Genomic DNA, 24,432 nt, shown 5'->3' with positions numbered 1-24,432 from the left:
TGCTTACAATGTTGGGAGAGTAGTTTGCTATCTTTTACTCTCTCTCTGATACCAGCCTAAATTAAATCTTGCTTAAAAGTTGAGAAGAAAGGCCAGAACCACAAACCTTCATGAGAATCCATAAGAAAGGATGCACTCCTTGTTCAGTCGTGAATTACCAAATATATCTATAAACAAGAAATGCAAGATGGAAGATTTTCTTGGGAGGTTGGGACACCTGTTTTGAAGGTCTTTGGTGTGAAGAGTAGGTGGAATGTCCAGAGTCTTTAGGTATGGTCGTCTCAACAGGAGAGCTCAGTGTGATGCCGTGATGAAAAGGGCTCCTACATTGGGCAGAGCAGCTTGTATCTCTTCAGTTCTGGTGTCTGCACAGCAATGATGGTGAGGAAATACTGGAGAGAGTGTTAGCAGATCAGGGCTATAAAACATTGTGATACTGAGGATAAAGAAACTTGAGCGCTGCACATGAGTGGTTTTAAGTGATAGTCAGTGGGAGGGTTTTCAGACCCTTTGACACACAAAAAAACCCACCCTAGCGTGCAATAGCTAGAAGTTGAAGTTAGACAGATTCAACCATGAAATAAGCCTTTTTAATGCTGAGAACAGCCTAGTGGAAGGGGATGGTGACTGCCTTGCTGATGGATGTGGCTGCCTTGTGGAGCCTCAGACTGGTTTTGCTGTGGTGTGATCAACAAGTTGTCTTTGGGAAGAGTTTCTATCGAGACTTGCATATACTCGGTGCCAGGAAGTGTCTTACTGACTGTAGAAGGGCTTTGAGGGTTTTTGAAGGAGGGTGAGGCAAAGGGTGGTGGGAGAGCTGAAGCAGGGAATGGGCCCCTCACCAGGATAGCCAAGGTGATGGGAAGGACACAACGAATTCTTGTTGGCTCTGTGAGATCCATTGGTATGGGACAGATCCAGTGGCCCGAGGGCAGGAGTGTCATGCTGCATCAGAGGGAAAGGTTTTGGATCCATTATTCAGACTAGTGTCCCTGTTGGGATTTAAGGAGATGTATGACTTGTCTGGAAGCGAGGTGACCTGTCAAGTGGCTGCTCTCCTCCATGCGACAGGGCTGCCTTCCCAGGCATGACGGGGCTGTCCCAACCTGCTCATCCCATGAGCTCCGTCCTCATCTGGGGTACAGACATGCCAGCTGTCTCTTTGTGATGAGCCAGAGTTGTGGCTTTGCCCTTTTCAAATCCAGTCTCAGGAAGACTCCTTGAAAATGAGAACAAATTAGACTTAATTTGATGCCCTCAAAAATAGCATCTTAGCCAGTGCTGGCTCAGAAGGAGGTCAGGTTATTTGCTTGATATTCAGCACCATTTCTTTTGGTCTCTGCGCTATTAAGCCTGTTAAACTCTTCAAGCTCTAGCTGATTCCTGGGTGTTTAAGGGAACTTTCCCTTGTGCCATATTGGCTGATGCCGCCCTTTGCTCCTCTCTGAAGCACCTGGCACTGGTTGCTGCTGGTGATATTGGATTAGATGGAGTAACTCCTGTGCAACAGCAGTAGTGTGGACAACTTTGCTGTAGATCTGCTTGGTACTACTTTTTCTATATGTACTTTTTTTGACCAAAAAACTGAAACTCAAGATCTGTTCCCTGCCCCCCCCCCCCCCTATCAAATGCCAGTTATCTGGGTATTTATCTGTCAGTGGGGAATGCTGTCATTAGTCACAAGCCCTTATTATGGGCTCTGTAATCAGCTCTTTTATAATAACCTGCAAGTGTTCTCCAGCTTTATGAAAATTTCAGCAAAGCCTGTCAACTGAAAGCACCAGTTTATGGATGAAAACCTTCACCCCCACAGCAGCGTTTTGCCTCTCGGGGAGAGCTGGCGGGCGCAGGACCACAATAGGGTAATTGCAAGTCATCTCGTTAGCACGTACAACGTTGGATAAATATACTCTGGAACTTGAAATGGCATCGAGGGGGTCCTGGCAACATAATGAAACATTAGCGCAAATGCGAAGGGTTTGTCGCTAATGTTCTTGCTTCACAGTATGGATTTTTTTTTTTAATCTTTAATGTGAGGTTGGGGAGGGAGTGGTTGGGTACGTGCTGAAGCAGTTCAGCTAATGAAGGTCATATGAGAGTCTTGTCACTGTTTAGAGAAGAAGGGGACCAGACAGGGTTGAAATGGGAATTGGCAATGAAAGAGAGGGCTCTCGAATTGCAACTGGAGTTGTAAAGACTAAACCTGTCTCATGAAAGCAAACGATAAAACCCCTAGCTCTGAAAAAAGAGGGCTTTAGGATATGTTTGGGTTTGGATTTTTTTAAACAGCTTTGAGGTCTTAGGAGTGGGAAGCTATTGTACAACAACTTCCTAAGGTTGGAGGGGGCTTCTGGAGGTCGTTTGGTCTGACCTTCAGTTATGTCCTTGGTCTGCCCAGGAAGCCTTATAATCTCCATGAGACTGTGACCTTATGTCTTCTGCTAAGTGACCTTGAAGTCCTCAAAGAGCTTCTTCCCTGTTTCCTGCACTGGAGGATCACCTGCTTAGATCTGAAGCTTTTAGGACTTCTTGGTTTCACTTTGGCATAAAAAGATGCTGGAGGAACAGCAAGAGTTCATGTCCCATGTACAGAAATGTCACTGGCCAGAAACCAAGGCCACCATGACAGGCACAACGTTGAAATGCTTTAACACAAACTGATGAATGAGCCTGAAGAGGAGGGAAAGAGGAGAAGGGCATCCAGGAGAACCTCCCTGCGGGTGAGCTGTGAAATGTGGAGGGACTCACCATAGGGCCAATGGCGATGGTGGGAAATAACCTGGGATAAGAGGAGAGGAGAGTAAGGAGACCAGTGTAGAGCCTATCAGAAGAGACAGGCATTAAGGAGGAAGGCTGTGTCTTATGAAAATCCAGTCGTGGGAAGTTGGGAGGGCGTGTGGAAGACTTGCTTGGATGTCTGGGATGGCTTTAGGGTATGGTTGGCCTTATTGTAGAGGGAATGGCTTCGGTAGAGGGGACAGCAGACTTCCTAGGAAGGCTTTGAAGGCTTTGTGGTTGGAGGGAACACATGAAGAGCAACTTCAGTGCTCTGGAGAAGAGAAGCCAGTTGGGGTTGATTTTTCAAGGGACTTAAATTGTTCTCAGAGGAAATTGAAAATTCTCTAAGAAATGCAGTCAGGTCTCTGTATCAAAGCTGGATAAGGTGTCCTGCTTTTCTGGCTGAAACTGCTTGCTCCGTGGGATTGCTGCGTGTCTTCCATACACTTCCCAAGTGTCATTCAGGAGTACAGTCAGAAGTTGCTGTGGATGTCCAGGTTTCTCCATAAGGTGTCCTGCTGTCTTTCTGCTCTCTTGCTTTTGCCTGTGCTGTTGGGATGGGAGTGGGAATGGAGGAACTAATGAAAAAGCATTTCTATTGGCATGAAGTGCATCTAAAAGGGTTTGATCAAGGATGGGCTGGTTGGATGGGTCGATGTGTCAGTCATGGCATCATTGTCCAAGTGCTGTTATGGATCTTAGTGAAATTCTTTCTGCTGAGGAGCAACATGACCCTGAGGCTGCCAAAGGGGGATGTGTCTAACCAAACCCCAAAACTCCCTCATGTTCTCAAACTCTCTTGTGGATCCATTTTGTGTTTTATGGCACGTTGCCATCGTGTTACGCTGTTAATGTGCCAAATGCGTTTTCTAACGCTGTTCAAAAGATGCTCTTTAACCTTTCCTGTGTCCTTCTGTCAAGTGCCAGAAACACTGAAGTCTGCTTCTACCAGACTGGTTTTCAATCCTGCTTGTCTCTGTGCATCGCTGTGAACTTAAGTATCCGAGCAAATGCGTTTTCCTTGTCTGGACCTGTTAGTTTTTTGAACATCAGAAATCGGCACATCGCCTTCCTGTGCTGCCCGGTCCTGTCCAGGGGGATTTCTGCTCCACGGGCAGATACATGGAGGTTGGACCTCTGGGCTTTCCTTTCGAGTGGACTGCCTAATCTGAATAATGGCAGAATAACCTCGCCTACGTCACGCTGTCAGCTTTTATGACTTTAAAGTCAGGCGCATCACTTGCAGTGGAGCGTGTCTATGGAGTGTGGAGGAAGCCCAGCCTCTTTTCAGGCTTTAATATCTATTGGAGTGATAAGGAGAAAAGAAATAAAATGTAAATAGCTCCTACTGTGTTTTCAGTGGGTTGACTTGTAGATCATTAGGTATGAAAGGACCTTTGTTGCTTTTATCCAGTTAATTGTCCTTCTTTTGGAAGTGATGGTGGAGGGAATCTCACCCTTTTGTCCAAGCAGCTCCAAACATCTCTTTGGCTGTCTGGTGGTCATGGTGGGTTCTTGACCCTGGGACCCTTCTGATGCAAAAGCTCTGGACCCAAGCCTAGGGGCTGACCCTGGCTGCGCTGGGTAGGTTTGATTTTGGTTTCAGTAGCTCCTGGCAGCTTGGAGAACAGTCTATGGAGACGGGAGGTGATGCTGGCTGGGATTATGCTGCCCGACCGATTTTATGCAATGATGGGCAGAGGGACGGTGAGGACAGAGAAACAGAAGCAGCGACCTTGTGGAATCACTGATGTAAGGTTTTTCCTGTTTAGAGATTTCCATACAATACTTACAAGGCAGTTGGTTCTCCTCTTTCCCATCCCCTAATAATGTCTTGCACTGATGAGATAGTCTCTAAATAACTTTCTCAGTGGCTCTAAAGGCCTTAAACTGCCAAGCCAATACCAAAGGCTGTTATAATAGCATAGATAATGGCCCTGTTAGTTTTTATCTCTGGGACTTGGTCCCTATCAGGTGCTTCTCAGGCAGCTAAAAATACCCAGGCTGCACAACGGTGAGCAGGGAGCGGTGCGGGTATAGCGAAACCCTCTTTCTGGGATGCAGGAGTGATGCCTTTGAAGTTCAACTCTGAGATAAGCAGGAGTTTTCAGCCAAGTGGATGGCCTAAAAGAGAGCTGGTGCAGGATAAATCTGCTCTCTGCTGCATTTGGTGGCTCAGGTGGCCGCAGTGTTCCTGCTCTGCACTCGTGGCTCGGTCCTGAACAGGAGAGACCTAATGATAGCTCCAGAAAGGATGGGGTTTTTTACATATAAATATGAAATATAACTGATGAAAAGAAACTCATGTGCATTTATGTAACTCTATAGTTTAAACAGGCATGTCTATCTTGTGTAAATAAAATATGTTTATAATTCCATAAATAAATGCCTTTTAATATTTATATATAGTCCATGTTATTTCTATGTGTATCCATAATTGGCTACACTTACAACTGTAAAACATAAATACGTCTGGGATAGCACGGCTTGCGTGAGTGGCTGCTGCATTTAATTCAGCCACTTCTTCCAGGTAACGGCGGTGGGCAGGAGATACTTGTCCCTGTGTCCAGAAACCTTCTGGTGTGTTTTGGCTTGCTGTCATGAAATCAAAGGCTGTTTCAGAGCAGCATAAAGAAATATTCCTCATCTGTCTCAGGTTTTCCTTTTTACTGTTTGCCGCCCCTATTTCCTCTGTCAGTTTTCATATAAATGTTTCAGTCTATGTAGAGACCTGATGGATGATCCAGAGCTTTCCCTGACGCTGCACAATTGTTCTGTGGTTTCTGGGCTTTGTCCCATCTAATTTTAAATATTGCCTAACACTTTTCTTCTGACTCTTCTCTTTTCCTAACCTAAATAATCCAGTCAGCCATTTTTTGGTTAAAAATCACATGTGTGTGTCACCATTGCTGTCCTGTCATGGGAAGCAGTGATGGAGGGTCCACCAGCCCGTGCCTTTCCCATCCCTGCTGGCCAGGCAGGAGGGATGGGTATAAACCCCATCAGCTGTGGTCCTCAGCCCTCAAGTGTCACAACTTCCCTCCTTGTTTCCTTTGGTTTTCAAGAATTTGGCTTTCTGGCAAACTTGTTGCGCTGGAAAAGTACAAAAGAACAGATATTTACAGCCATGGTGCTTTTCTGAAATGCCCTTAGGTTTTTTTGGAAAGCTTTGGGGGTTTGGCCGGTTAGCAGAGGGGCTTGAACATACCCTAAAAAAAGTCTTTATGGGAAGTGTAATCATGAGAGTATAAGAAGTTACAATATATTGTTATATTCTGCTATACAGCTATATGTGCTTACAAAACAGTAAACCAAAACCAAATATTTTTTTTTCCTGATCTTGGCAATATATTGGTAAAAACTGCAGGTGCTGGGTAGGAAGGTAAGCTCAAACCCTCCTTGTAACTGCTGTTTTGTGAAAAGTAGCCCATTTTCTTGCTGCACAGATAGTGCTGTGAGGTTTTTTTTTGGTCATCATAGTTGTTTAGGTTTTCTCCGTTCTCTGCCTCATCCTACCAAAGGATCCTACCTACATGTCTTGGGCAACACCTGATATCTTGGTGTACCATGGCCAAATCCTTTCAAGGGCAGGTCCACGTAGGACTTGCACCCCGATTTCAGGGTAAATAGGATGTAGAAGGAGGGTTTGGCATCCAGAAGATTCCTGGCACAGGGGGTTGGATGTGTGGCATCAGGACATGGGAATCATTTGGCTGCAGTAGGATGGGTCTGTGGGTCTAAAGTCCCAACCCTGTGTGCAACTGGGGTTAATGCATCCTGTGTTTGGGATCCAAGTGACCCCACCCCAAACCTGCTGAGAGGCAGAGGTTTCTTAAGAATTATCATTTTATTATTATTTTAATTTTAATACTTTAAAATTATCATTTTATTATCATTATTTTAAACAAAATAAAACAGAACCTCTTGCATGTTGTCTCAGGTGGCAGTTTGTGAAACTATTTGGTCACCAAAAATTGCATTAAAAAAGTAATGTTGGTGCCTGAGCAATTAATGTAACTTAAGTGCAAAAATACTTCTTTAATTTTTTTTTTTTTTTTTTCACCTGCTAGAGCTGTTGTGGCTGTTGGAGCAGAACCAGCATTTGGGTATTTTTCACCAGAAACAAAATTTTAGTGTGTTTGTCAAGATATACATGAAAATAAAATAGCATATGTTCCTAGAACTGGGAGGTGGACTTTTTCTCAAATATTCCTGCAGCCCATGCAGACTATAGGAAGCCCACAAGGAGGGTTCCTCCAAAACCTCCCTGCACCTTCTTTGCATGCCTGACCGCAACATTTTGGTCCATTTTCTCCCCGTCCAGGTTCCCAAAGGCACTGACCAGAACTGGGCGCAGAAGCTGTACGACCGGCACGCCAGCAGCCAGCACTTCCAGAAGCCCCGCATGTCCAACACCTCCTTCATCGTCCTGCACTTTGCCGATAAGGTAACTGGGTGTGTGTTGCGTGTGCTGGGACTTGAACGCAGAAATGGGAAATGCATGGAGGGGGAAAAAAAGAGCCTCATGAAGGAAAATTAGTTTATAGCGCCGTTGAGCTGCTTTTTGGTGATAGGCATGCCTGGTTGGCAGTAATCTTGGTTCGGTGCTCAAATCTAGATCAGCTTAAAGGACTTCAGCCTCCGAACTATTGCGCTAAGCTTTAAATAGTTGTGCTTTCTAGAGGAGAGAAAAATCCTCTTTCTTAAAGCTGCGGCAAAATGAATTTCTGTAAGGGCAGCTTGACTGAAAATGTATTGGAAAAGGGAATTATTTTTGAAAAGCAGAGCTGCGAGCATCAGCAAGGCACGGTGGGGAGGAGCGTGTGAGAGGTGACCCTGGGCTGATCCCACCCTTATGACGGAGAAGATGCCAACTGTGGGACTCTAAATCCCAGTGTCTGGTCCTGTAGGGTCTTGTCCATGGGCTCCAGCTTCACTGAAACCTTGATGTGATAGATGTCACTCACAGCAAATAAGAATCTTCAAAACTTGCAGTTATCCAAAACACATGTTTGTTGGAAAGGAAAATGTAAGACCAACGTCCAGGGAGCCAGATGACGTGCAAGTGCTGTGATCCCGTATAGGTGCTTCTCCTAACCAGGTTTGCCCTGGATGCGAGCAGCACTTCTCGTGGCAAAGGCTGATACTTGCCTTTGGCATATCACTTTAGGCATGTGATCTTGCACATGTACCCTTCACAAATGATAAGTCTTTGCAAGTTTTGCAAGTTTTACCCCCCCCCCCCCCCTTTTTTTTTTGTGGTCAGTTATTTCAGCCAACTTCAAATGTAAAAAATAATATAACATTTTCTTCTGTCCTCTCTAAATTCTTCTTTTGCATCCCAACCCTCTGCAATTTCAAAACCAAAACACCTACAAGAAATGTAGCCAGGGCATCTTTTGAGGTTTATTGATTAGCTTGCAAGGAGGTCAGAAGTGAACAAAAGAGTGTGTAGAGGTACTGATGATCTTTGCATTTTTACCCCTGGTTTCCATGGAAGTGCAGTTGGGTCCTGTACAGAGCAGTTTAATGACTAAGAAACAATCTATGTTTGGAGTGAGGGTTTTGCTTTCATTCAGATTCACTTTCTTTGATAATAAGTGACCTTTAAATTCCAGTTGTTTCCACCCCTTCTCCCTCTCTGTTTTTTCAGGTGAGCTCCTGACAGTAGGGGAGCGGTGGGACACAGCACCTTGTCCTTGTGTGGTTGGACTTTACCCTCTGGGCTTCTTCCTTTGTCTCTTGTTAGGTGGAATACCAGAGCGAGGGATTTCTGGAGAAGAACAGGGACACCGTGTATGAGGAACAGATCAACATCCTGAAAGCCAGCAAGGTAAAAGCAATGAGTCGGGAGGTAATTAGCACGGCTGCTTTCCAAAGTGTGAGCTTCATGCTTGCGTTCCCATGCTGTGCCACAGCACGTCGCGTAAGCAAAAGTGGTTGGAGGCACCTTGCGTGAGCAGCAGCAAAAAAGGCAAATAAATGGGATGTGGAGGAGGGAACAAGGTGGGAGAGGAGGGATGAGGCTGCTAGTTGCACCCAGGTGTGGATGTGCATGGTCCTCTGCTCTCCTCCACCCTCGTGTCAGTGTCCCATTGAGATGCATCAGAAAAATCCTTTCCCAACCTGCTGATCCTCTTCTTTCGTTACCGAGAGCAAAAATCAGGAACAGCCAGTTACAGGGCACTGTAAATCCTGCTTAACTCTCGGAGCTCCCCACCCATCACCTGGCACTGAAGGCATTCTCAAAAGCATGTGGAGCCACAGGTGATCCTGGGATTAAAAGACATGGTCAGCAGTATAGTTTGTATATTGTGGGTAGCATTGCTGACCCTACCACCATTCTGTATGAAAATGGCTGTTCCCCTTAGCTGTAGTCCATCATAATTGGCCCTGCAGCTTTTAATTACTTTAATAATTAGTATGCAAAAAATAGTGTTAATATACAATGCTGGAAATCTAATGTGAACTCTGAGACATTCCAGTTGCTGTAGAGCTATTTCACACTGCTGCCAATATGTAATATTAACAAATTAACACATATTGATGATCACACTTGCTGTCGCTCCTGTATTACAAGATTTTGTGCAACGTACCTTTCTTCTCCCAAGTATTGTACAAACAACTTGTCGACACCTCACTGCATCAAGTGCCAACAGAGACGTACTGACTGACCTCGAATGCCAACTCTCCTGGTAAAGAGCTTTTTGGCACCTGGGGTTTAAAGTCTCCATTAGTCCTGAGGGCTTTGAACTCGGTGGGGTGTTGGAAGCAGAAAAGCAGTAGCTGTGGGATTCTGCAGGCTTCAGGGTAGGTCGTGCCTGCAGTAAACGAGCGCTTGACAAGTGGGCTTCAAGTTGGAGACTTTACAGGTGCATGTATGAACCGAGCAGATTTTACACTGACTTCCAGTACTGCAGTCGTCTTCTCCATGAGCACTTGGGTGTTCCCTCTGCACTTGGGTGGGTTGGGTTAGAAGTGTCAGTAACACAGACATCTAAGGAATTTCAAATCCTTGTTTAAAACCAGACCAAAAATTCACCCTGCAACCTTGAGTCTTTCATTGTCAGTTAATGAGTTGAGACTTTAAATTACCTTAAAACTGCCAGGGGCAGCTCTATTATTAAGAAGTTAGTATGAAAATCCAGCCCTGCAAAGTCTATCACACGACCCAGCAGCCAAAATCAAGACTGCATGACTCTGGGGCACTGTTGTTTCCACCACACCTTGTGTGTGGTGTAGGGAAGGAACATATCTGGTTATCTCTAAACCATTTTAAAGCTTCCCGCAGCATGGGTCAGCTTGTTAACTTGCATATATTTTTTTTGCATTACAAATTTTGAATCCCTCCTGCATGTTGCAAGCAGATGCATCACGTATCCAGATTTCTCCTTTTTGTGCTACCCTCCCTTGGGTTTACGTCTGGGTGTGACCTTCCAAATGCCACCCTAAATAAGGGAGAGAGAGGAAGTATTATTTTTAGGAGCATTCTAAGCAGGAGTTTGTTCCTGGCAAAGTTCAGTGAGATGAGAATGGGAAATTAATTGAGCATTGTCAGTGGCTTGCCCTGCATCTCAGCAATGAATTCTTATGAAGATGGCAAGATAGCAATTTTCTCATCCATGGGGGTAGTTCTGAGTCTAATAACTCTGAAGCTGGGCTTTAATAACTCCCAAATCAGGAGCTCTGTGTGTTTGGGAAGCTCGCAGCTTTCCCAGGGTAAAAACTGGGCATGATTAGAGCTTATTAGAAACGCCAGGTAACCTGCAGAAATAATTGATGCTGTGTGATGAATTATTTAGCCAGTGCTGAAGTTGCTGTTGTAGGTAGTGCTGCAGAACTGGTCGTGTCTGATAGGGATTTCTGCTTGACTTCTCCCCATAGGTGCAGAGGAGAGATGTAACTCATTGGAGTGGTGTTGTAGAGTGGTGGGGACGGTGCCACCTGCAACGCATTCCTTAAAAAAAAGAAATAAAAAAAAAAATGCTGAAATGGGTTTATTAACAGTATCTCTTCCTCTTCTCTCTCTTATATATAGGGACCATATATAGGGACCATAATATAATATTAGAGCAGGCTGGGCTTCGGTTTAATAGCAAAAAAAAAACCCCAAGCCCTGCTCCTTGCAACTGATTTGCTTGACCTAAAAAGCCATTAATGTGTATGCCCCAGGACCAAAGATTTGGGTTTACCTAGCCTGCAAACTAAGCTAATGCTTCTTGGGATCAGGCGTTAGGACCTTGTGAATTCATGGTGGTGGCTCTGTAGATGACACCAGCATCTGCATTTGTGAGCTAGCTTAAAATTCTCAAATGCACTTGGCTCTGAGAATCTTTGGGTGATAGTTTGATGAACTTCTGCCTTTGAGCCATTTCTTTAATGACATGGGAGCGGTGGCTGTCGTCAGTCCGTGCCGACGCTGTGCTGACCCAGGAGGAAGAGCAGCGCTTCCCTCAGTAGGAACATCCCCACCCTCTTCCTGCAAAGCCTCCAGGACCTGATCTTCTGTTCTTGCTTTTGCTAAACCTGTTGGCCAGCAGATTCAGTTATCCTGATTTTTTTTTTTTTTTTGCCTCTCACCTGCCATGTGCCCTCCAGGGGTATAAACAAATAAGAATTTTTTCCTTTTGTTGTACAAAGCAACCTGGTTTCTCTGAACCAAAAAGAAGAGCAGTGGCAGTGCCGAGTCTGCTGCTCAGATGTGCTAATTTGACTAAAACTTAAATTTGTGCTGCAAAAAGCTGTGCTCTGAGGACTTTATCCGGTACTCAGGATCAGGCCTGCATACAGTATTCACTGCATTCTTCTTTATGTTCCCACTAAAGCGCTACACACAGCAAGGGAGAACACTCAGTTTAACATGGCAAGGACTTAAACACCTCTCTGTCAGCACGTGCATTGCTAGTGAAGCGCTCCCACCAAGGCAAAATTGCATTCTGCTAATTAGAATGCCATTAATGCCGTCAATGAGATGGTGAAAGAGACTTTTTAAAGCAGCTAATTAGTTTTGTTAGTGCTGGTCAGCTAAAACGGTTGAGAGTTGATGTTCTTTGAATTAAGGAAACAGATTTGAATACTGATTGAAAGCCTATGGGCATGCTGTTAAGATATTATATTCCAGCTCTCTCTAATTATGAGTTATGCACTAGTGGTTTTGACTCTACCAGTTGGGAAGGAGGGATCTGTCCTCGTTTATCCCCCAGCATCCGTGGAATAGAGTCTGGGCTGCTAAAGATGATTCCAGTTACACCAGTCTTGCATTACGCAAGCTGAAAGCTCGCCTCTGAGATTCTTGTCGAGAGTTTGTGCAGCAGCGAGTGCTCCTGTTATTAATAGCAAGTGAACAGAGGGGTCGATAGTGTTCATAGCTATGCGTTGAGAAGGTATTTTGAAATCTGAAATTACAGCTGGGAGTTTTACCACATTGTCAAGCACAAGATAGTAAAGTGGAGTCTGTGTTGGATATCTTCCAGTATCAAGCACATGCCACCCAAACATCCCGTGTTTGCAGGAGTCGAAGCACCCAAGACAGTGACATGTCATCAAAGTACAACAGCTGTCAGGATGTCTTCTGTTGAGATGGAGCGTTAGGCAAAGAAGGTGCGAACCTTTATTCTGGTAGGAGTTGAGTGAGCTGCAGAGATAAAAATAAAAGCTGTGAATATGAAGCAGATCCTTAGCAGGTGCTGTCCTGGAGCCTGCAAGCAATTTGCTAATGTAATGTAAACAGTTTCCTTTCCACAATGGTATTTAGGCTGCCGTGCTAGCAAGGTGTGTGAACAGTCTGCGGGACCAGGGCTGGAAATGTTCCTGTCTTAGTCCAGGGACATGGCAGAGAGGCAGCCCTTTAAGGCACCGGACTGTCTGTTACTGTCTATAAAGCAGTAAATCCCTGCATTTTTCTTGGGATCTTAATGGAAATACAGTGAAGTTTGGCTTTTGGAGAAGCCTGGGATGGAGGCAAGAGCGCTGTGCAGTACACTACTGCCTCGTGTCGGTGTTTTTTGTGTGGATGTGTCAGGCACAGCGTGCCACAGAGAAGGGAAGCGTGATGCTGGTGCCCTCTCCCACGGATGCTCCGGAGCAGGCGTTGCTGGTGGGCTGCACGTTGCTGGGACGGCGTCACGGGTGCTTTGGTAGTGTCACCGGGCTGGAGCCCAGCTCAGCTTGGTGATAAGTGAAATCCCACCTGGTGACTGTTTTTTCTCACATTTAAGAATTTACTATTTGAATGTAAGTGCAGCTGTAGTGGGAGCCAGTGTGGGTGCATAGCCAGATTCGAGATGTGAAAATTTAACAGCCCTGCTAAACAGACCAGATTTATTGTGATTTAGTATTCAAGTTCCCTAGCCTAATGCAAATTTGAAGATCCTTCCCCTCAAAAAAAAAAAAAAAAAAAAAAAAAAAAAGGCATTAACTGCATTTGCCAGCTCACCTGTTCTCCCGTTTATGAAGCGGAAATGTTGCTGCTGGCTTGCCAGAAACCCCAGACTTCAGGGATCCGAGGAGCTAAATGTGGTGCTTCCAGGGCTGCAGAATGGCAGTCGTGCTGTCACCTTGCTTGTTCATGCTGAAATACAGGTAATTAGTGAGGAAGTGCTGGTGTCTCTTAATTGTTTGGAAAAGCAAGGGTATCTCTGGGGCTGCTGCCTGTTCTCAGGGGGAGACCCCGTTCCTGGGGCATGTGCTGTGCAGGCAGCATCCTTGCTGCAGTCAGGACTGGATGAGTACCTTGAAATGAAGCCTGGAAGCAAGAGTCAGTTCATGTTCAGGAGGTTTTGTGTCTTGGACAACGCTTCAGTGATGCAGCCTTTCAGCTAGCCATCCTTTTTTTTTTTTTTTTTTTTTTTTTTTCTTGTTTGATTCAATGTGCACATTTCAAGGTTTGATGAACTACAAAACAGAATGGCCAATGGTCCTGCTGACGTGGTTTATGTAGGCAACACTTCTTGCTTTTGCTTTATTGCCCTTTTTCCCCTTCCTGGTTTCAGATGGGTAAAAAATGACCGGAGCAATGTGAATTGTGTGGGTTCATTCAGCAAAGAGCAGGGCCAGAGGTGCTCAGGCGTTGTTTTTCATTTTAGTATCAAATGGTGGCAGACTTATTCCAAGATGAGAAGGATGCTGCACCCACCACTTCCATGGCAAAAGGAACATCCAAAATCAGTGTCCGTTCTGCCAGACCAGTGATCAAAGCTGCCAATAAGGAGCACAAGAAAACGGTGGGGCACCAGGTAACGTATGATTTGAGTGGGTCAGTCGACGGCAGGGGAATGGGCCGAGTGAATCCAGACACGTTTTTATAGTTCAGATTTTGTTTCTTCAGTTTGAAGCAGAGATAAGTGAAAAGCTGTTGTGGGGATAAGTGAGGAGACCTTCCTGTGACCTGGTTTGAGGATGGGAACAGTTTGGCGGTTGCATTTTGGACACCTGCTAACAATGTCTCTGGAAGAGCAGGCTCGAGTAGTCTTGACTGGAAGCAGTTGAGACATGGTCTAAGGAGGGTGGAGGCCACTCTGGGATTCACTGGGCTGTGTCCCAATGTACTATGGTGCTCAAAAATTGACACAACTTGAGAAAAAGAGCCTTTTTTTCCCCTGTGTCGACAGTCAAGCAGTGCAACAGGAGCCCAGAGAGGTTGTGCTGTCTCCACCCTTAGAGATTTTCAAGACTCAGCTGGGTAAAGCCCTGAGCAAACACTTGTTGCTGTTGTACATCATTGAACTGGAAGCCCTCAACCCACCAGTGTCTTCTCTGAATTGCTCCTGCATGTGCTGGGCTGATGGGGAGGTTCACACTGTGTCACATCTGGAGGCTGGCACCGCAGGTGGCTTGCAGTGCCTGCCAACTTGGGTTGCACCCTACAGCACCTTCATCCCTCCTCAAAATGAATGGTTTTGTCTTTCAGTTCCGCAACTCACTGCATTTGCTCATGGAGACTCTGAACGCCACCACCCCGCACTACGTGCGCTGCATCAAGCCGAACGATGAGAAGCTCCCCTTTAAGTAAGTGGGCTTTCAGATGAGCAAGTGGGTTCAGCATTACAGCAACAGAGTGTGCTTTGGACTTGACTTCTTGCTAAAGAGATTGCCCCCTGTTATAATGTTGTTCCCATAACTGGAAGGTCCCTGTAGTTTGCTGGAGTCACTTCTCTTGCGTTTCATTATGTGGTTTTTATGCCCCTGAAGGGAAGACTAATGCAGGTCCTAGTAATTCATAGATATAATCTGCTAATACTGAGCATCCTTGCTTTGCAGTAGTAGGGTCTTTGTACAATTTTGTCTCGGAATCGCTTTGATTTAAATAGTTACAGTACTAAACAGTGAAAAGTGGCAGAGAAAGAAGTGGAAAAGTGGAGATAAGTAGTTTGCTTGCAAAATGGCTTGTAAAATGAACAAACATGTCTTGGTGCTTGCAAAATAACTGTGGAAAAAGTAAAGGCGTGACTTGTATCAACATCAGGCAGGTTTCCAGGTGAGTGAACAGCTGAAGCAAAAAGCCAGTCTTAATCTTCCTCTGTAGTTCAGAGATGTATCTCAAGCTGTGAACATTGCGAGCAAATAGCTGTTAGCCTTGTTTAACCTCTTGATAATGTATTTGTACCCAATTTTGTTCCCTGTAACTGCAAAAAAGCCTGGCCATTAGTATGCAGGGCCCTCGTAGATCTCGTTGTGATGTTGTCTAAAGGCGCTGGCATAAACTGCAGGTGGTGACATTTAAGAAAGCAGGTTATAACTGTAACCCATAAGCAGGGAGGCATTGCCCTCCAGCTGATGCAATGCACCCTGAGTGCTCCCAGGTGAGCCTGGTGCCACCTCAGAGTGCAGAGATGGCTCCAACAGCATCCTGCAAAGGAGGATGAAGCATCTGTAAAAAGGCTCATCCTTGGTCATGGTATGCTGGTGGATGTGTATCCACCAGGAAGCTTCCCTGGCTTGACTCTTCTCCCCTTGCAAACAGCAAAGTGAAGGATATTAATGGTTAAAAGATATTCAGGAACTGGCTTATATTTAACTGATTCCTTAGCCTTCTCCAGAGCTGTTAACTAATCATCTATGTTGGCTGTCTGTGCTGGGACGGCAGTTTCCGTGGTCTGTTGTATCTATTTCATGTGCTGTTTTGTAGGTACTGGAGATGCTTAGGGCCTCAATCTCTTGTTGCCTATTGCGGAGGTTGTCCATTTAAATGAAATTCAGGATTATGCTTTTTGTTTGATTGCTTTCTTTAGATAAAGCACAGAAGTATTTTTCTAGCTTTCTGTAGTGAAAGTGTGGTAGAAGCTCTGCATGGTGAAACGGCTTCACCTTTCCAAAAGGTGTTTCCAAGACTCCGTGGCCTTCCTCAGCTCTACTTTCAGCCCATCCATCTTCACTTCTTTACCTTTAACTTTACAATTCAGTTTTTCATGTGATGCTCAGGATGCAGTTAAAATCATTTTATAAATGTGCAAGCTCCTGGCTGTCAAGGTGCAGTAATTATCTAAATGAACTCCATTGTACTTCTAAGATGTTATGGGCAGCAAATACCAGGAGGATAATTCTGCTTGTGTCTGCTCGCAGTCTGACTGGTGACTCGGTCCGATGCGATGCTCCCCATCTGGCCAATGTCAGAGTTGTCAAAGCTCAGGATTTTGGGAACAAAGGGCAAACCAAAATAGACACAAGAATGGTTCTGGAGGAGCAGTGTGCAGGTGTCTGTCTGCAGCCAGCAGCATTGCAGGAGTCACCATGGGCTGGAAATGACAGGAGGGTGCTTTGGAGTGGGGTGGTGGTGTTGCATCCCCATCTACCAGCCAGAAACCACTGGTTCAGGTGTCTTGTACTGGGGGTTCTTCTGCAAGAGATTATCTCCCTCCTCACACATCATGGATTGCTTAATTGAAATTGTGATCTGCGAGTCTTGGTCAATGTTGATCTAGCTGCCACCAGCTTGAGGAATCTGTATCCTTAGTGTGGCTCAAATAAAGTCTATTTGCTTATATGCAAAACTTGGGTCTGGAGAATACTGAGATGGCTGTAAAGGAATCTGCATTTCAGAGGCACTTGTGCTGAAAAACACATAGTGCCAGGAGGCTTTAGTGAAAAGAAACATCAGCGGCAGCGCTCTGACTTAAAGTTGAAGTGGTGTCTTGTAGCATGCAGAACACTTGGTGTTATGTTCGTTGTTCAGTGAAAAAACACAGACCTTTTTCTCTTCCTAAACCACAACATTTTTCAGCTCACAAGAACGTTACGTTTTTGCTAAAATGAGATGTTTAGCCTGGAGAGGAGAAGGGACCTAACAGCAGTCTTCTTGTACTTACAAGAGCTACCAAGAGGACAAAGCCATGCTCTTCACAGCGGTGTGTGGTGGGAGGACAGGAGTCAATGGCCACAAATTGACGTGAAAGATTCAGACTGGAGATAAGGAAACATGTTTTTAGTTTTTTGGTTTTTTTTTTTTTTTCCTCCATGAGGACAGTCTGTCAGTGGATCAGGCTGCCCAGAGAGGTTGTGCAACCTCCATCTTTGGATGTTTTCAGCCCTTGACTGGATAAAGCCCTGAGCTATGGGTCTGCCCCCATACCTGCCCCAGCTTTTGAACATAGGAGATTGGACTAGAGACTTTACATCTTCGAGGTGAGGGGTGTCAGACTTCCAGCCTGGAGGAAACGTTGGCACCACACAGTGATACTTGCTGCAGCTGACTGCAGGCTGTGTCTGAAGTTGAACCCTCGTGGAGAAGACCGCAAAGAGAGAGGTGTGAGGGCAATGCCTGATTTCAGCTTGTACCTTTTGACAATTTTCCTTCCAAATTCTGTTTCAGGCAGAGTTTGTGATCTCTTACTTGGGTTTCCAGGCCAAAAGCAACCCGCGAGGCGCCTCTACCTGCCATGGCAAGGAAAAGGAGTTCATAATAATGTGTGTTGTCCCACTTTTAAGCTCTTTATTTCAGCCTCAGTCCGTAGCTGGAGCTGTTGCTAGAAAGGGTGCTGGCTTTCCATGCTGATAAATGACTGCAGCCGCTCTGGTTACTGCTTTTCACCCCCACTGAGCAGGGCTTGGCCGTGTTGCAGAAGGTTCCCCTCGTGTACGATGTAGATTGCCCTGGGATCTTCCAGGACTGAAGGTTTCCCTGTCCATCTACCAGTTCTGTTTATTATTTATTGTTATGGAAATTGTACCCTTGTGGATTCTTCATTGAAGCGAGTGACAGCCAAGACTGATTTTTCCACCCTGCATCGCGTTTGCGGTGTTGTAGCGAATAACTTGCTGTGGACTTGACAGGTCCAGGGAATTTAAAAATGCACAAAGTAGCAGGGGACTATTTATTACGCTGCTTTTGCACAGCAGAGGCCGGGCAGAATTAGTCATGCAATCTTGACCTGCAGGTATAAATACTTTGGGCTTCCAGGAAGGGACAAGCAGGTACCTGAGAAACTTCAGTTCCTCACCCTTGTTCTGGAAACCTAAGACAGCTATGGACATCTACATCTTATGAATCCAAGCTTGATCCAGTGACCTCTTCCAGGGTCCAACATCTTGAGCTGGAGAGCTGGGACCTCTTTGTGCGTTTGATGTCGAGGTGGAAGGAGGGAGGGAAAAATGATGGGGGACGCTGGTACCTGCACTCTGTGCAAAGATAGACCGATCTGAAAGCGGGTTCATGCCAGGAACCAGAGAGAGCATGGCCCAAGTATTCAGCTGGAAGTGGGCATAAAGTTTTTCGATACAAATTGCTGATGGAAATGAGGTGCCAATGGTAAAGGGTAATGCCAGCTAAGAAGAGGAGGGCAGACAGCTGAGAGCAGAGCTACCTTGAATTTCCACATGATGCCTACCAAAGGCCTTTAGTCTGGACCATGAGCACCACTGTTCTTGGTAAACTTAACAGTCTGCAAACCTGTGGGACCTGTTAATTACTCGGTTTTGGTATGGAATTGAATATATCAGATGTATTTTGCTGTTGTAGTTCCAGAAAGAAATCGAATTCGTTGTTGCCCTTATAGCTGCAAAAGTAATACTGTCTGGTTCATCAGGCAGCTTGTGGTGGGGTAGCCTGTTCCCTGCTTTATTGTAATTGTGTTGCTTTACGTAGCTGGATAGATTATGGCTATGGAGAGTAATTGCAGCAGATTGTCATCTTGTCCCAAGAGTACCACTTGGCATTGATAGTAGGGCAATAGCAAGGTCCATTGCACTTGAAAAGCACAACGTCTTGTGACACAGAGAGAAAACGTGTGACATTTGTGCAAGCTGTTCCCAAAGCAAGGCATGGGATTTGTGGTTATACTGAAGTTTGTGAGGGAATGGGTATGGACAAAAGCTATCCATGGATGTAAGGGTTTCTTCAGCCCCTGTACTAATGATGCGAGCAGAGCTTTTTTCCACAAATCAGAAGCTAATTCCTATCCCCAAAAGAGTCAGTATCAAGTTGTTTCAGGCAATAGTACGTTTTTCTTGCAGCATAGTGTACTGATGTGGGTATAAAGGACTGAATTCCCTAACATGCACTGTGTGTATCGGCAGGGTCAAAATTAGAGATACTGCAGAGGATGCCAACATAAATGTTCTCATGGATGCTTTAGATTGATGTGGGTTCCTCCTCACTGTGTTAATCTCGATCTTAAATATAATTGCAGATTTGATCCGAAGAGAGCGGTACAGCAGCTGAGAGCTTGTGGAGTGCTGGAGACCATCCGCATCAGTGCAGCTGGCTTCCCGTCCAGGTACCGTGCTGGGAATTAGGTGTGGTGTTGTGCTGCTGGTGTGCTTTATTCGGCAAGTTCATCATCTGGGGCGAGGGAGGGAGAAGAAAACACTAGTGTTTTCAGGACAAACAGGGTTTATTTAGGCTGGTTTACATCCAGGATAGATTTTCCCCTTTTTATATTTTTTTCATTTTGCAAAACTCCCATTAGGTCCTGGGTTCCTCAAATTGAAGAGATTCGTTATCAAGTGATGAGGTGCAAAGTGAGGCTGCCAGAGGGTGTGTTGTGTCATGTTTCAGCTGGTCCTTTCGGTTTGGTCCTGAGAAGTAATTTGATGTGATGAAATCTCTGAACATGCTGGTGCATGACAGAGAAAGGAATCCAGCTTTGATCCCACACGAAGGTGGACAGCCAGTAACAAGATAATGTCTCTATATCCTCTGCATCCAGCTTGCCTGGGAGCAAGCGTTGCCCTAGAGGACTTCTTCCCTGAAGCTCCCCATACAAAAGCTCCTTGCACTGTACAGTTTGCCTTCCTTTTTTTCTTTTTTTTTTCTTCTGGCTTCAGACACCTGCTGCAATAGTCATTTTGGCCAAAAATTTTTTGGTTATACTTGCAGAGAAAGAAAATAAGAGTTGTAAAATATTATTGCAGACTTTCACACTGCACATCCAAAGCATACTAGGCTTCAAACGCTTACATCTTAAAAAGGAAAGGCTATGGGTGGTGTGGTTCTTGCTAATTGTGATACAAAATTCAAAAGAGGTTTTTAGGGCCTAATAAATCAGAAAACATAAACTATAAATAAGCCCTGAAGATGGCAAGGGCAAATAATTCTAAAAATGCATCAATTGCGTTCTAGTGCCAAGCAGCTTTGTGTTAATGTCAGCATAGCCATCAGCCTTTTTATATGGAACAAAGGAGTTATAAATACACGCAGTAAAGAGTCGGCTAAGCGTGATGCTGAACACCATGAGAAACTCCCTGTCCCGGTTTTTGGGGAGGAGTGTGCTGCCTTACCAGTTACTCTCATCATCTGCAAAGCTGCAAACAGCCTCTGACGATGGCAGCTTCTGCGTGATGATGTGAGGTGGTTCTGCTCCACTTAACCTCTCTTGGCCAGTGACCTCCATGGACAGGCAAAAACTGGTGATGGGATCTCCCTGGCCAGCTGAGCTGAGCTCAACTACTTCAGAAGGAAAAAAAGAAAAAGAAGAAAAGTTTCATGGAAACCAGTTTCTCTCTCTCCTCTGCCAGCGTGGGAGGGTGGTAGAGGTGCATGGAGATTTGGGTCCTCATGTTGGGGGTCTGGCCCTGTTAGAAGACCCAGCACTGTCATGGTCGAGACGGACAAACGACAAGTACGCATTCTTATAGTACAAGCAAAGAGGGGTTTTTTTATTACTACAAGTCAGCAAATTTATACCTATTATACTTGTTACCTTGTACATATGTCTGTCCCTTATTGGTCAGAAAGTTGTCAGAAGTTGTTTTTCTCACCCCTCATTGGGTGGCTTTTTCAGGTTCCTTATCACAACTGCAAATGGTCAACACATTCCTTAAACTTAGTTTCCCAGGCATTCTTCTCATCCTTTCTTGTTCTCTCACGGGAACACTGCAATCTTGTCAAGGTCAATATCCTCCCCAGGCCCCTCGGTCCAGCCAAGGTCCTCCACACAGCACCACCTTTGGCTCCCATCTCTGAAGTCTTCAAGGAAGTAACTAATAAAAAGTTGCTCCTAAATTACATGATCTCTAAGGCGTGGAGGGAAATGAAAAACCAGCCCACGGGTCAGGTCTTTTATTATCTTTGTTAAAGTAGCCACAGGGTCAAATCCATCTGTCTGTCCTCTAAAGCCCTAAAGCAGTGAAACAGCTGTGGTTTCATTTGGAAAAGGCCACAGAAAGGCAGTTTTATGCTCCTTAAGCAAGTGGTCATGCTCCCCAGTGCAATGGGGGCTCCTGGCCTCTGCGGTTGTGGGTCCCAGGGGAAGTTTGGGGAGCTCTGAGTTGAGGGTTGTCCATGGGTTTTGCTACTGGTGTTAGCATAGCTGCAGGGATACCCTGTTCCTCTCCATTCATAATTTTCCTAACAACCTGTAGCATTTTCCCATCTCTGCTCACTTAACTCTGCAGTTTAGACCCTATAGCACTAAAATAGATGTATAATTAGTAACTGGGGAGGGGAGAAACCGCTGCAGCACCTGGAGACGAGCCAAGATCTATTTATGGCAAATAATTGACTGGTGCAAAGACCACTCCATCCTGAAAAACTCAAAAGGGATGCTTTTGGCTCTGCTTGCGTGCTTTTGGTTATGACGTCCTGTTTTTTTCCCAGGATACTAAGAATACAGAACTCTTCCATCACTGCAACTTGTCAGCTTTTGTTCTTCCTCCAGGGGAAAAAAAGGGTGCAAATAGCTACTTCAGCCTTTCAGGGTGACCTTCTCCAGTTTGGGATGCTTCAAGGACAGATTTTTGTTTATTTTAATGTTTCTGGAAGATAATTATATACATGAACAGCTCTGTGCTAAATAAGATACTCACTTTGACTTCTGGTAGTTCTTCGCCCTCCTTGGTCATAAAATTCTAGTCTTCAAAATCCAGACCCAGGAGTTGGGCAACATCACTGAAAGATTATTCATAATCTGTATATTTGAATTGGCTTTATAAACCAGCTTGGCAAAAGCTGCTTCCACAGGATCTTATTTTGTGGGAAATGTAATAGATGTTTCAGTTCTTTCTGCATATTTACATCCATACGATCTGTCTCGGTTTTCATCACGGCAAGCATTGATTATTCCTCTGTATTTCCTTATATTTTGAGACAAGTTGGATTATAATGGTTGATTAAGGATAAAACCAAAAAGGAGGGTCATTGCTTTAAACTTAAACCCTGTGTGAAGGCTATACATTTAAACCACTTAAAATAATAATGGAAAACTTGATCTTTGTGAGTTTTGCTTCACTTGGCTCTATGCAATTTAGCTTTAGAGCAACAGGGAATTTTCAAAATGTTTTATCTCAAGAGAAGTTTTATTACAGAAACAGGAGAAAATGTTTATTTTCATCCTGTAGTATTTACATGTGAATATTTTCCAGCATACTGTCAAAAGAGTAACTTCTGAGAGTGGTGTGGCTTTGGGTTAGAGATCTCTGGATAAAGCCACCTCCTGCCATTATTTCATGCTTTTCCATCGCTTTATGGGTTGAAGAATTGAATGTTTTGAGGCTTTGATAGTTTGGTGGTTTTTTTTTACCTGGTTCCTTTAAGGAAAAAACAGTTTTAATATAATTTTCAGTGTTCTTCAACCCTTGTAAGTCATGATATATTCCCACTGAAAGATGAAGCCTCGTGCTCCCCACTTTGGGTACACCTGGCTTTATTTTATCATTTCCATGGTAGGCTGCACTCTGTAGCTATCTCAAGTAAATTGAAAATATATCATTTGGTTTGAAATGTTACGCAGCGGTTAAGAAATGCATTTGTTAACATGTACATAAATGGCTGTGATGAATGGACTGTCTTAGATGAGTGGATAGTAAATCTATCATCAACTTCCATGGGTAAAGCATGGAAGAAGGCTCTGTACTATAAAACCATTCATCTTCTTTATAGAAACTGGCTGCATAAAGATCAGTCTGTAAAGAATTAATTGGTGCAGATCTCCATTAATAACAAAATACTCTTTAAAACAAGTTTTTAACTTGCATTTTGTTGAAACTATGGTTTTTTTCTTGCTGGTTCTGGTGGTTTCCAGTCAGTGGTAAAATGGCAGTGGTCTCCCACTGTGCCATCACTCTGAATAACATTGTCATTGCAGTTTCTCTAAAATACTCTTATTGTAGTTGTTACATATGAAATTTATTGTTTAAGTATTCTTGGCATTTGGCTGCTTCCTCTGGTTGCTGGAGCTGACTGTCAGATGCAGCATCTTTGTATCAATTCAGTATGAAATCACAGCTGCTAAACTCTATAAACATTAAACATTCATAATTGAAATGTATCGTGGGCATCCTTGGATATAAATTTTTTTTTTTTTTTTTTTTTTTTGGTAATGTGCCTTTAGCTGTCTTGCAGTCATTTCAGGGAAACAAAACCTATAAATGACTTTGGCTGCCAGCAGTTCTGTTTGCCTACTCCCCCTACTCCCAACAAAGGTGTAATATGTAAATAGAGGTTTTTTTTCCCCTCATTCTGCTCTTTGAATATATTCCAGATAATTTCAGGCCACGCCAGCCTGCATGTTTTAGAGCTAATTGAAAGGCAAATCTGTTCTGCTGCAGTAAACAAGGCAAGAGAAATTTTTTCCCTGAACCGCAGTTTCTAAAATAATTTCATGTCAAATCTTGACTCAAATGTTCAACCTGCATGCCCCTAAAGAGGCTTCAGCTCCTATAGAAAGATCGATATAGTCCACCTCCTTACTGCTTAAAATATCGATCCCTTCAGGGGAAGGTACCACGTGGTGCTGGCAGGATTTCATATATGAAGCCGGGTTTGCTGAGCAGATGGTCACTGGGATGGTCTTGGGTGATGGGGGGTGATGAATTTATTTACCCTTAATGGAAAGATTTTGCATTCAGTTATTTTAGGCCACTGAAAGAAACTGTATTATGGTTAAGTCATAAAAGCTTCAAGCTCTTATTCTACTCCTTTCAGCTCTTCATTCAGTGCCACTGAAATAACATCGCTGTAATCGCCCTAAAACAATAGGCTGGAGGTATTTTGGGCAGTTGCTGACTGCTTGGAGAGATGCTTTTCAGAGGCTTTCTGAGGAGTCAGAACTTCACCCCCAGTTTCTTCCCCGAGCCCTCCCTTTAATTGCGAGGTTGTAATAAATCCAGTTGGTTCTGAAGCACGAGGGCTGCTCTCGGGTTCGTAGCCCTGCAATTTTGGGCAGGAGCAGCCCCTTTGCTTGCACCCGCTTGTAGTTTTCTGTAAAGCATCCAAATCTTATT

At 44.5% G+C, this 24,432-nt stretch overlaps 1 protein-coding gene across 5 annotated transcripts in view; it reads left to right on the top strand.

Annotated features, from left to right (window-relative positions):
- MYO5B (myosin VB) overlaps positions 1-24,432 on the top strand; it is a 171,949-nt gene that overhangs the window by 90,037 nt on the left and 57,480 nt on the right. For all 5 annotated transcript variants that reach the window (XM_030005719.2, XM_030005720.2, XM_030005718.2 and 2 more), the window contains 5 exons: positions 7,103-7,225; positions 8,528-8,611; positions 13,863-14,012; positions 14,687-14,784; positions 19,401-19,487. In XM_030005719.2, coding sequence (XP_029861579.1) covers positions 7,103-7,225; positions 8,528-8,611; positions 13,863-14,012; positions 14,687-14,784; positions 19,401-19,487 — 542 coding nt within the window. The remainder of the gene's footprint in view (positions 1-7,102; positions 7,226-8,527; positions 8,612-13,862; positions 14,013-14,686; positions 14,785-19,400; positions 19,488-24,432) is intronic.

Source organism: Aquila chrysaetos, chromosome Z (genome assembly GCF_900496995.4).
Source record: "Aquila chrysaetos chrysaetos chromosome Z, bAquChr1.4, whole genome shotgun sequence".
NCBI classification, from domain to species: Eukaryota; Metazoa; Chordata; class Aves; order Accipitriformes; family Accipitridae; genus Aquila; species Aquila chrysaetos.
This window is presented reverse-complemented; position numbering and strand designations above follow the sequence as displayed.